Source organism: Myxocyprinus asiaticus, chromosome 17 (assembly GCF_019703515.2).
Source record: "Myxocyprinus asiaticus isolate MX2 ecotype Aquarium Trade chromosome 17, UBuf_Myxa_2, whole genome shotgun sequence".
Classification (NCBI taxonomy): Eukaryota; Metazoa; Chordata; class Actinopteri; order Cypriniformes; family Catostomidae; genus Myxocyprinus; species Myxocyprinus asiaticus.
Window position 1 is genome coordinate 3,840,468 of NC_059360.1, and position 13,997 is coordinate 3,854,464.

The following is a 13,997-nucleotide window of genomic DNA, read 5'->3' on the forward strand; positions in this document are numbered from 1 at the left end:
TCGTCATGTTATCATATTTAGTTATTTTTTCATTTTTTCTTCTATTTATCTTTCATTGTGGCTCTCTTTAAAATTTTAGCCTGTCATGTGTTCAACAGATCCAATCCATATTCAATGGAAATTATTTATTGTTAGAACAATAAAAAGATTTTGTTCCTCTTTGTAATTTTTTTCTGATTTTAAAGCACAATTTCTAAGTAAAACAGTGATCTGCTGACAGAATAAGGTATGTGGCAAAATATCAGTATCGGCCTATAGGTTTCTGTTAAAATCGGTATCGTATCTTCCAGAAAATTTCATAACGGTGCATCCCTAATTTGTATATATCTGAATATTTTCAAAACATATAATCAAAAACTTTAAATCAATAGTTTTATATTTTTCCATTGTTTTAATTCAATTACATAACTCGCAATGCTTCATGAGATTGTAAATCATTCCCTTATTAAAGACGGTAAGTACACAGTCTTGTACCTTTAATCTTTTTGTCTGATTTTTAAATACTTTTTTGCTTCAAATCAAAGTTTGTAATGTTGTGATTCACCTCGGAGCTGGTTGGTTTTGTTCATGGCTTACAACTCTTTTATGAAGGATTTTATGAAATCCTTTTGGAAAAAATGGATGGGAAAAATACTTCCGGAACCAAGGCGGCTAAAAAAGTGGATGGGCACTGTAGTGCCCTAATCCCAACCCTAAGCAGTTCTCATTTGTAAGTCTCTTTACAAGCATCTGCTAAATGAACAAATCTAAATGTAATGCAAAAACTGGACGCATTGAGTGGTGACAGAAGTGTGTATGCTTGTAATGTACTGTGGAGAGGTGCAATTGTTTACATCCTTTCAGAACACTGTTTGAAAAAGAGAGGAAACTTCTGGACATTCATTCATGATAATGATAACATAAGGATATAAATACTGTGCTGGAAGATGAGGCTTTAGGCCAGCCAGAGTAATACAGAAAAAGTACAGTAACCCTGATGTCAGCTGACAAACCCTTAGTTGCTCCCTTGCAAAAAAAAAAAAAAAAAAAGATACCAAACCACAAGCACATATAACAGCTTTCTGTCAAGGTAAAGAAACAAAAGCCCAAACACAAGAGTCTCCGATAACTCGCAGTTGCCAAGGGAAACAAACATTTGGTGATCAGTAGAGTTTTTTCCCCATTGCAAATATTGTTTTCAAGGTATTCACATTTTTCTTCACATGAGAGAATGATACAAAGCGGGAACTATTTTTCTACACATGTTCCGAATATGATACTATGCACCATAAACATTTAGTAAAAGCAGGAGTAACTCTAATTTTTTTACATGTAAAATGTCTTTAGAGTAGCTATAAAACAACAGGTTTCTGCTCAAATGTGGTTTTAAAAAGCACATAATGAGTGTATATAGGTTGCACTGTATATCGCAAAACGTTTAGACACCTAAAACAATACTTGTAAGACTCTTTTAAATGGAGTAAAATAGCACCAGTTTTTTCAGCATCTCGAACCTGAGAATGCTTCTTCAGAGATGATCTACTGGCAGGTGTCAACATGTCAATGAGCACCTTTGGTAGACATCTGAGACCATGACCCAGTTAACAGGCCTAAGGGAGGAAAACAGGGTTCCACTTCCATCTATCTGATTGAATACTTTTAGGGCAGTTGATGTGCAGTTTTGTGGGCTTCTTGCCTTGTGAAGTTGTGGGAATATGCAAACAAAACAAATAACCAATACGTAACAAACGATAAAAAACCCTGAAAGACAAATAAAAAATGGGTGGGGGTGCTGAAGGTGACATCGGTTAAGTGTCCTGAGGTTATACTTGATGTTCCTGCAGTTTTGATGGCTGGTTGATGCATATGGGACAGCATGAACCTTTAGGTGTCACAGGATTCACACATGCTGCCTGTGGACACTTCTCTACAAAACACATCACCTGGGCCCCCTACAGAGACAGAGATACAAGAGTGAAAAAGAGGAACAACAGAGAGGAAAATGGACATTACAAAACAATCTCCTTTATATATACCATGTGTGTCACTGACGTACCATTCTCTTATATCTGACAAAATGTTTCAGTTTTTGACAGATACATTCCCCCTCAGGGATGGCTCAGGATTAGAGGTGGGACAATATGGTTATCTCACGATTTGGTTAAATGTATGATATGAGGTTCACGATTTGATATAATCTTGATTCCATATAACAACACTGAAATGACAAAGTATGACAGAAAATTATTATTTCTCATCTGAATAAAGTTCTCTAAAGCTGACCACACATCGGACGAGAAGCACCACGTCGCTGGTAGGACAAGGTGCAGGTATCCCACCACACAGGCGTGTCGATACAGTGCAGGTGGCAGTCCAAAGTTGTGAATCTAGTCACCATACACATAAAATTTACATATGTTTTTGTACTTCAAGAATGAACAAAGTGATGTTGATGAGTTAGCAGGTTAGTGTATGAAACTGTGCAAACTAAATGTTTAGAAATAGTGACGTTTATTATGCAATTTCTCTGTGTGTAGCCTTGAATTGGTTTCATTCAAGCTGTCAAACAACAAATAGACATACTTGTAACTGAAAATATATTGTGTAGGCTATATGAAAGATATGTATACACAATGAATCATCCAGTAATGACTACAGTAAATAATCTAGGCCTTTTGGTAATGATTTTGGTCAAATTTAATGGGAAAACTATGTGAGTGGCGCTCCATGGCGCTGCAGAAGTATTATGAGCAGCCCCTGGAGTCGTAGCTGGGTGCAGCCGGCGGTGTGCATAACTTGGGCTCTGTCCCCATCCTCCAACTGGCATCGCCAGTAAGCAGGTCTTTAAGGCCAAGCCTATACAATCTAGAGGGAGTCCAAAAAAGTTTTCCTTCCCAATCATAGATAAATGTAATGAAGCCCACCTACTCACATCACTCGAAAACCTTTTTATTAAGGGGTCAAAATTAACTAACTAAATCACACTAATTTGATGGGAATAAAATGCCCAAATACTTAATGTCCTGTTTGGGCCACTGGAAGGTGCCCGGCTGGAAAGCTGTTACTGGGCAGTACGCTGTCAGAGCCAAAGCTTCGGATTTAGACCAATTGACTCTGTATCTTGAGAACTTAGAAAAGGAATTATAATTCTGTGGAGGCAAGGCATATATCTAGTAGGGTCGGAGAAGAATAATAAAATATCATCCGAGTAAAGCAAAAGCTTATGCGCCATACCTCCCGCCACCACCCCTGGAAAATCATCCTCCTTTCTTATCGTGGTTGCTAATGGTTCCAGGGCAAGACAGAACAATATTGGGTTCAACCTTGAAGTCAACCTTGCCGAGAAGTCAACCTTGCTGAGTGCCCCTATCCAGAGTAAAATAATCTGAAATTAATCCATTTGTTTGTACTGTTGCTACCGGATGTCTATAAAGTAACTTAATCCATCCAATAAAAGTATTCCTGAAACCATATATTTCCAAAATCTTAAAAAGATAATCCCATTCTACCATATCAAATGCCTTTTCAGCATCAAGTGAGATAGCAGCGGCCGGAGTCTGATCATTCGCCACTGACCACATGATATTGATGAAACACCTAATGTTATCAGAAGAGCTGCGGCCTCGAATAAACCCCACCTGATCTATATGTATAAGAGATGTCATAACTTTACTTAATTGGTTAGCCAAAATTTTTACATCTAGCTGGATCAGGGAAATTGGATGGTAACTCTTACACTCACTTGGATCTTTGTCCTTTTTAAGAATCAGACTGATCCGGGCTTGTGTCATGGTTGGCGGAAGCATCCCATTCTTTAATGATTCCATATAGACTTCTGACAAAAGTGGAGTCAGTTCTGTAGCATAACATCTAAAAAATTCAGCAGCAAAGCTGTCCGGCCCCAAAGCCTTTTTTGTAGGCAAGGCCTTAATTACCTCACCAAACTCCTCCAAGGTTATCTCAGAATCAAGAGAATTGTTTTGCTCAGTCATCAGTTTAGGGAGTTCTAATGGTTCTACAAAATTTCTAATATCTTCATCAGTAGACGAAAACGTGGAACTATAAAGATCAAGATAGAATTCTTTAAAGGCATTATTAATATCAATGGCCCAGGTAAATATTTCACCACCAGCAGATTTCACTGAGGGAATGGTACAAAAAGATTCTCTCTGCTTTATATATCTAGCCAAAAGCTTCCCTGCTTTGTCCCCCAACTCAAAGTATGACTGTCTTGCCCTGAATAGCCAAAACTCCACCTTCCGCGACAAAACAGTATTATATCTGTATTTCAACTGGGTAAATTCTCTGAGGCCATCAGACGACATTCGGCACTTCAGCTCTGCCTCGGTACTTTTAATACTACTTTTTACATTTTTGAATGATATAGATTACGATACATTATGAGACTCTCAGCCTAAGAAACTGCTGAAAAATCACAAAAGAAATTGAGGCAAATTATTTATTTTTTAATTATTATTTTTCTGATTTGACATTATATATCTCTGGGTGTAAATAAGGTGGCTCTGAAAAACTTTTGTTTTGTTCCCAATTATGTCAACTGTATCTGAGAAATGTTTTTGTTGATACGACAAAGCAATCAAAAGTTGTAGCGTTACAAAAATAATTTATCATAGTGTCCAAAAGCCTCTCCAAACAAATAAAACATTATAATTGTACATAAGAACTAATTACACATACAAACACAACAATGACTAAAGGTTTGCATAGAATGGAGACATGATTTTAGTAATGAAATTTTACAGAATGAGTGTCTTTTCACTCAATGAGTCTGCATCGCATGGATTATCTAATGATCTATGCATCCAATTACCTTGTGTGTGGGCTCGTTTGAAAGATAATCACCTCCTCTTTTAAGTTCCATTTATTTTCCATGAAATTATATGTGAAAACAAAGCATATAAGCAACACCAACATAATTGTCAAATACATATACTTAGCTATTACTCACTATATTTTTGTCTGTGACTAAAACAAATAGTCTGGTTGTATTATACTCTTTGAGAGCTTTCTAACAACATATGACACATGGCTATTTAATCAGTTTGATGTTTTTACTGATTGCAATAATTTGTACAGTGCAAATGTTTTATAAATTATCAAAACGGAACACTTCTGATTTGTCTGCAAATTTCAAAGCACTTGTTCAGTTTTGGTCATAATGCTTGCATGCATTGTAAAGTAGAGCTTCTAAGCTTTCAAACAATACCTATTTTGTGTTGGTCAAGACTGTAGTTATTTTGACAAAAATGTTTTTTCTTGCGGGCCCATCTGAGCTTAAAGGGTTAATATAATCAAATTTGAGCTTTCTAAGAAATGTTATAATTTTAAATTTTATCAATTATTGTTGTCATGAAATAATTATTATATAATTGTAATGTGTACAATTTACTGTTTTTTATTCATTTGTTTAGCAAGCACTAAAACAGTACTGTCTCTTTAAGAATGGCAGCAGTTCAACGAGCGTCTTGCACAGACGTGTTTCGGCAGAGCACATTAATGAGAGAGGAGTCGCGTGGTTTCTTTAATGCATACAGCAAAGGAAACTGTCAACTGGTTTCAGTGAAAACTGAACATTTGTGGAAAGAGCTAAAGATCAAGGTTCATGAGGGCCCCCGGAATCTTCAAGATTTAAAGACAATGTTTAGAAGAATGGGCCAAAATCACACCTGAATACTGCGGCCGATTAATTTCTTCAAACAGGAAGCATCTTGAAGCTGTCATTACAAACAAGGGCTTCTCAACTAAGTATTAAATACATTTCAGTTAGCGTGTTCAATAATTTTTTCCTGTGTCATTCCACTTTATTACACATAACTTTATTTATGGACTTTAATGTTGTGAATTCTTTACATTTGCGGATTTCTTGAGTTAATACTGATGTCTGGTGAAAAGTTCATGTGAATAGCATCATTTAAAATATATTTACTGAAAAAAATGTTGACGCATTCAATACTTTATTTCCCCCACTGTATTTAGCCCACTGCATATATTGAAAATCTGTTTGTTATCCTATTGAAGGGTATTTTGTTAAATGTTGGTCATTGTACACATGCAAAAGATGTCTTTGGTCATTGCGTGGCGTCTTGGACTGTTTTTCAGCACCTTGAGCCACGAGCAAAAAGTGGAATCTCCCACAGAGTACATTTGTGAAAAACGGGTATCAGGCTGACACAAGTGCCAAAGAGGGAAGGCTCACTGAACTAAAGTGAACTTACTTTACACTGACATATGGTGCAGGGGTTCTTCTTCCAGATCTCTCCATCTCCTCGTTCTCGCCCTTCCTCATCAGTGCAGTCTGTCCGACTCAGACGGCCTTCAAGTCTTTTAATCTGTCAGTTCCAGAGAGAAAACATGACTTTACACTCAAACTCCAAACAGAGTCAGCTATTCTTTGCCTTTCAATAAATGCTGTATCCTCTATTAATGCGACACAACAAACTGATTGATTCACAAAATGATCTGAGGTAGTGGAACCTTGAGTAAATTATGTTTATCACTCTTAAAAAGTGTGGCAGATGAGAAACATTTGACAGAATTGTATGTAAGGATTCAATTAGCCTCCATTGGCTGGATTAAATGTCCACTAAATCATTCCCTCGCTGCTTCAACTCTAAAAACACGTGGAGTTATCTGATTCGCAGTTTGGATAAACTGTTAAATTAGGGCCAAATGGTGGTCCCTTAGAGCATTTTAAGGCAACCCTTTCCTTAGTTAGTGTATTATTTCCTGTGAGAGGCTCTGATTCTAAAACAAAAAATCTCAGCTCTCATAGCTGTCATTGATCAATTCATAGGAACACACACACACACACACAAAATATATGATATAACATTCAGGATGAGTTCAAGACATCAGGATGTGTTTGGTTGCAGTCATTGACACCATTTACGTGCACTTAAAGGAATATTCCAATGCAAGTTAAGCTCAATCGACAGCATTTGTGGCATAATGCTGATTACCACAAAAATGAATTTTGACTCATCCGTCATTTTCTTTAAAAACAGCAAAAATCAAGGTTACAGTGAGGCAATTACAATGGAAGTGAATGGGGACAATTTTTGGAGGGATTAAAGGTAGAAATGGGAAGCTTATAATTTCATAAAAGCACTTCTCTTAAAATTTGAGCTGTAAAGTTGTTTAAATCATCATTTTTACGGCTGTTTTAGGGTGTTGGAGTTTACCGCGTTACGTCAGCATTAGGGCTGCAACTAACGATTATTTTGATAATCGATTAAGCTAACAATTATTAGAATGATTATTCCACTATTTGGCGATTATTGCAACGATTAATCATTCGCTCTTAACCGATTATTCAGCTTGTGCCCTGACTTAAAAGGTTGTATTAAATGTGCTTACTAACGATAAAGAGGACAAAATCATTTTTTAAAAATACCTCTAAATGACATTCATTGAATTAAAGGAACATTTTTTTTTTATTATTATTAAGTTTAATTCAGTAAAGAATTACAGTGATACTGTAAGTTAGTATTTTATTAGAGGTGTAAATAGCATCACTATTAGATGTTTTTTGTTGTTATTTACATATGCAAAAAGCCTCTGCCATAAAATAATAAAGATGCTACTTGTTCACTTAGCATCAGATTATCTAATATTACATTTTTTAAAAAGATTTGAAAATATCAAAAATTCATTGTGGACAGGACAATTAATATTTTCAGTATTTCGCTGTCACTACTAAATGGTAATGTCTGAGCTGAAGTCAATTGTTTTTGTATTTTCAGTCTACTAATAAAAGTCAAATCATTCACAGATATCTAGGCTCTTATTTTTAGACAGAGTGCATTGGTGTTTATAAATTATTAATTCCTTGGAAAAATTGTATGTAAAAAAAATTTACGCAATTAATTTAGTCCCCAAACCAATATGTACATTTCGTAATAAATTATGTTTCTACAATTTAAGTTCGATGTACCACTAGAGCTGCACAATTATGACAAAACTCACAATTGTCGATTATTTCTCTTAATATTGTAATTGGAATTAATTTAGACTTTAAACAAGTCAAGAACTGTTTCTGAACTACTTCATAGCTGTTTTTTCAGTAAATGGAGACCTAAATATTCAACTTCACATTGGCTCTCTTAGCAGCATGAAAAATAAAAACATAAACAGAAGCGAGCAATGGACTTGTGATTTGGTAACAATTCTCAACCACAGCAAAAACACAGGTTAAAGGATTAGTTCACCCAAAAATAAAGATTCATCATTTTCTTACCCTTTTGCCATCCCAGATGCGTATGACTTTCTTTCTTCTGCAGAACACAAATTAAGATTTTTTTAAGAATATCTCAGCTCTATAGGTCCATACAATGCACGTGAATGTGTGCCATAATTTTGAAGCTCAAAAAAGCACATAAAAGCAACATAGAAGTAATCCAGTGGTTAAATCCATTATCTTCAGATGTGATTTGATAGGTGTGGGTGAGAAACAGATCAATATTTTAGCCAATTTTTACTATAAATTATCCTCCCTGCTCAGTCAGTCTCCACGTAGTCTCAACCTCAGACAGCATGCCCACAGTCTGTGTACTAACCGTCTGATGTTTATAGCACACAAAACTGGAAAACGTTTTCTCGAACAATCAGGGTAAATCTTATTGGCTGGTTCGATGGAACTTCTGCAAGTAGACGCACACAGGATGTTTTATCAGTCCGCCTGGAAGCAGAGTCCTGTTTACATGGTTCTGCGTTGATAGAATGTTCGCTTTTAATGACAAAATAATCACAGAATTTGCCCAAGTTTGCAGGTTAGTGACATCAAATCTTTAAAGATATTCAGAGTTAAGTTTGAGGCATGTAGCAGAAAGTAAAGCGGATATCCATGAGCAGAGCTGCATATTCTGCTTTGTTTTCTTAGTTATGTCTGTGAAATTCTCTGTGATGAGGTTTTCTGTGCTGTACTTAAGACTCTCTACACATTTTCCGCTATTTTCCTGTGTGTTTTCTGTGCAGTCGCTCGCGAAGACTCACGCGCCATTATATAAATTATTTATTTCCCCATGTCGGACTTTTATTATGGTATAATACATCTCCAATAACCCTGCCCCTTAACAACCCATCATGACAAAACTGACGTGATTGGTCACTTAGTATGCCAGTTAGATGGTTTTTCCTGTCTAAATGGGCAGTTCTTGTCCAACTGAAGTGGCTATAGACCCCAATCCTACGCCGCAGTCATAGGTCTGGCTATGCGAGACTAATCTCCACTTTAACTTTCACTTTTACATTCTTCTTCTTGTGGTTTTGGTGTTCAAATTCTTCATGCATTCATGAAGAATGTCTAGCAAAAATCGACTTAAATATTGTTCTGTTTCTCACCCACACCTATCATATAACTTCTGAAGACATGGATTTAACCACTGGAGTCATATGTATTACTTTTTTGCTGACTTTGTTCTTTTTAGAGCGTCAAAATTTGCCACCCATTCAATGAAATACTTCTAAAAATCTTTGTTTGTGTTCTGCAGTAAAAAAGTCATACACATCTAGGATGGCATGAGGGTGAGTAAATGATGAGAGAATTTTCATGTGAACTATCCATTTAAATTGAAAATTTAAATGAACATTTTAATGCATCATTAGTAGATCCACATGAACTGCTATAATGGACACTTTTCATGACTAGCTGCTTGTGGCAGTTTTAACTGTAATCTTGATTTTTATTTGATTAAAGCCCTATTTACCACATTCATGTTTTTGCGAATCTTGCGCTCAAAGACACAGAATGCAGTCTGCACAATGCAGGGATCTCGTAACTTGACAGAGTGTCCTCAAACACAGCACTTTTGACAAGAGATGATAAAAGCAAGTGAGGCAACCACAGAGACATTCCCTTACAGCATTCGTCTGAGTCATGACTTCATAGACAAAAAACTAGTGCAGATGGAAGTAGGCCAATAACAGGGTTATGTGCAATGATATGGAAATAAAACAAACAATATTTCGACTTTTAAAGCCTCATTTGTATCTAAATTCTTGGCTTGTCTGCTGCCACATTACATTTATTTTATGTAATTAGAATTATCTCATTTTTAATAATGATCATATATTATATTTACACTGGTGGCCAAAAGTTTGGAATAATGTACAGATTTTGCTCTTATGGAAAGAAATTGGTACTTTTATTCACCAAAGTGGCATTCAACTGATCACAATGTACTATATAGTCAGGACATTAATAACATGAAAAATTACTATTACAATTTGAAACAAATGTTCAGAACTTCTTAAACTACTTCAAAGAGTTCTCATCAAAAAATCCTCCACGTGCAGCAATGACAGCTTTACAGATCCTTGTTATTCTAGCTGTCAGTTTGTCCAGATACTCAGGTGACATTTCACCCCACACTTCCTGTAGCACTTGCCATAGATGTGGCTGTCTTGTTGGGCACTTCTCACGCACCTTACAGTCTAACTGATCCCACAAAAGCTCAATGGAGTTAAGATCCATAACACTCTTTTCCAATTATCTGTTGTTCAATGTCTGTGTTTCTTTGCCCATTCTAACCTTTTCTTTTTGTTTTTCTGTTTCAAACTGGCTTTTTCTTTGCAATTCTTCCCATAAGGCCTGCACCCCTGAGTCTTCTCTTTACTGTTGTACATGAAACTGGTGTTGAGCGGGTAGAATTCAATGAAGTTGTCAGCTGAGGACATGTGAGGTGTCTATTTCTCAAACTAGAGACTCTGATGTACTTATCCTCTTGTTTAGTTGTACATCTGGCCTTCCACATCTCTTTCTGTTGTTGAGCCTCATGTATTCAGATAGAAGACAAAGGCAGGCCTTACACAGTTGTAAAACCTAACTCAGCCCCCACACACCAAGTCATAAATCTTACTGATAAAAATCGCGCCAAAATAAAACAAAGGGAGTCCAAAACAGACTACAAATCCCATGAAGTCTTGCTCACTACAGGATCGAACTCTCAACTCCTATTGGATGAGGCACACAACAGAACGTCCCTCAAACATGACATCATCAGGAGTTGAAATACCTCTGAAATGCTTCCGGGATTTGCTTACAGCAACTTTGAGCTGCGTCTCCACACTGCAAACATCGCTGCTCTCAGGTGCAACCTCGTGGCACAAGGAAGTAACGTCCGACTTGAAACTGTGGCCATACAATCTCCATCTCGCTGGACGAGTTGAGATTACTCTGTGTTCAACCGAACACTCTAACGGATCCGAAGGAGACTGCTGAGCAATCCGCATCTTCATCCGTTTGCCTGCAGAAGTGAAGAGATTAAAGATTTCTCTTCCATCTTCAATCAAGTCGACATTTCTGAGTTCTCCGCCAGCCCGCCGAGAAACAGTCAGCCGTACGCCCGCCGACAGACTGAGGAAACGGCCTCCCGTCATCACCCGAGCCTCAAGGAACCGGGTCAGAGTTAAAGGACGGAGGAAAACACATTCTACCTGTGTCCTCATGCGATTCAAGTAAGAGGTTTACGTTTGGGCAGAGATAGAATATTATAGTGTGTTATTCTTGTGTTTCAAGGTTTTTTGCTTGTACAGTTTACGGACCGCCATGTCCGCTCATTATTAATACTCAGGGTATTAATTATCACAAATTTGTTTTGCTGTATTGTGGTCCAACCAAATTGGACTGTTGTGCATTTACGCCATCGCGGGTGAAACCAGCAAACTGAGTTATCCATTAAATAGTCAAAGAACGCGGGACTTTTACGAGCCGTCCACCGCGTCTCTGAGTGATAAACTAACAGCTGCTTTCTCTCCCACGATCGCGAAATCGACTTCAGGGCCATCACTTTATTCTCTCTCTCTCTCTCATACTAACCACACACACACACACACACACACACACACACACACACACACACTACACACACACACATGCGACTCCTCACAAACATTCTGGCACACATTTTTGGCTCGTAGATAGCTTAATGCTAAAGCCCAGCTTTGTCCCTAAGCTATCATACAAGCGGATACACGCGGTAACTGGTAGACGCCATTGACTGGTTTCTCTCCGCCCCATTCGCGGTCATGTTCCCTGGCTGGAATTCTCGCGTGACATACTCTCCACGAGAGTCACGTCCGCCATTTTGTGCACGTCCCTCCTTATGCACACACACACACACACACACACACACACACACACTGTCACACACACACCTTATGTGTTATAGGATTATTTTATTTCCATATCTAATTACTGTTTAGTTTGTAGTTGTAAGTCGGAAGTTTATTGACTGCATTGTATTAATTATTAATTGATATTACTGCACAAATAAACTTTGTTATATTACAAAGAGAAGTGTTTTGGTTTGTTTTGCATATGCCTGTGTCATGCTGACGGGATGTCAGTGCTCGGATTCAAGCCTTCATTCATTGTTTTTTTTCCCGAAAATCGATATTCTTCGGATGTCGATTTTCCTAAGAAAACAATCTAATATTGAGACTGTTTTTCCTGGGTGGTGCCCCGTCAATGTTAATCCTTATTAATATTCAGTTGATTTTTGATAATTGATAATTATCTTTGATGATTGTTGAATTTGAATGATCAATAAGCTAGTGTTAATTTTAATTAATGTTTCATCGATGTTAACAATTAACGATTATCTTTGAAAATTGTTGATTTAAAGGATTAAAAAAAGCTAACATTGATTCTCATCAATTTTCTATTGATTTTAATAATTAATAATTATCTTTGATAATTATTAATTATTGCTAATAACCAAACCCGCTCCTAAACGTAGCACACTACATTTACTGGAGCCCCATATGAGGTTTTAATGAGTTAGATTCAATTAATTAATTTAAATATTAATTAATAATTAAAGAAATAATTATTAATTATTTCTGATAGTAACACTGATCTAAACAACTAGTAAAGCCCTACACTGTCCTTGTTAGAGCCAGTTGTCCTTTGTCTTTGAAGACTGTAGTGTACACCTTTGTATGAAATCTTCAGTTTTTTGGCAATTTCAAGCATTGTATAGCCTTCATTCCTCAAAACTGGTGGTGGATGAGGAGAGTCCCCTGTTTACTGTGTAAAGCGCTTTGAGTGTAGTGTCAGAAAAGCGCTATATAAATGTAATGTTCATTCATTCATTCAAAACAATGATTGACTGACGAGTTTCTAGAGAAAGCTTTCTTTTTTGCCATTTTTGACCTAATATTGACCTTAAGACATGCCAGTCTATTGCATACTGTGGCAACTCAAAAACAAAGACAATGTTAAGATTTATTTAACGAACCAAATAGATTTCAACTGTGTTTGATATAATGGCAAGTGATTTTCTAGTCCCAAATGACCAATTTAGCATGATTACTCAAGGATAAAGTGTTGGAGTGATGGCTGCTGGAAATGGATTTGATCAAAAATGACTTTTTTCAAATAATGATGAAACTGTTTTTTACATCAGTAATGTGCTGACTATACTTTGTGATCAGTTGAATGCCACTTTGGTGAATTAAAATACCAATTTCCTTCTGAAACAGGAAAATTTGTACATTATTCCAAACTTTTGGCTGCCAGTGTATAATTATTTTAATTATTATATACTAAATAATCTTTATTTAGGGGATTTAAAAAAACATAACATTGATGTATGCAATTAATTCTATTAATTAATTGGTACATAATGTAATTAATTTAATTAAAAATTGTAATTGATTGAAAGCCCTAATATAAATTAAAAATTCTAATAATGCTTGCTGACAAAATGTAGTGCAGACATTACACTGTGGTCATTGCAGTGGACCAGACAAACCACATGGCCTAACCTGTTTTCGTAGACTTGTGATAGTCTTCTGCATGTCTGTAACGAAATCTTGGAAATCCTTTATTGAGGGTTCAGTGCTCGACTTGGATGATACGGTTATGTTCATTTCAGTTTGAGCATCTTCCACTTTTCTAAAAAAACAACAAATTAGAAGAGAAATTACAATGAATTTTGCATTCTAAAATTATTTAATATGCTTTTAAATGATGGATACAGTATTGATACCTTTAT

The 13,997-nt window shown here is 36.4% G+C and overlaps 1 protein-coding gene across 3 annotated transcripts in view; it reads right to left on the bottom strand.

Moving 5' to 3' along the window:
* Nucleotides 1-736: 736 nt before the first annotated feature.
* Nucleotides 737-13,997, bottom strand: part of LOC127455347 (peroxidasin homolog) — a 103,285-nt gene continuing 90,024 nt past the window's right edge. For 2 of the 3 annotated variants that reach the window (XM_051723161.1, XM_051723162.1), the window contains 3 exons: nt 13,768-13,897; nt 6,216-6,329; nt 737-1,931 (listed from right to left, as the gene is read on the bottom strand). In XM_051723161.1, coding sequence (XP_051579121.1) covers nt 1,803-1,931; nt 6,216-6,329; nt 13,768-13,897 — 373 coding nt within the window. In that variant the 3' untranslated portion in view covers nt 737-1,802. Of the gene's footprint in view, nt 1,932-6,215; nt 6,330-8,236; nt 8,274-13,767; nt 13,898-13,997 lie in introns of all 3 variants that reach the window. The other variant, XR_007899662.1, reaches the window with a different exon arrangement.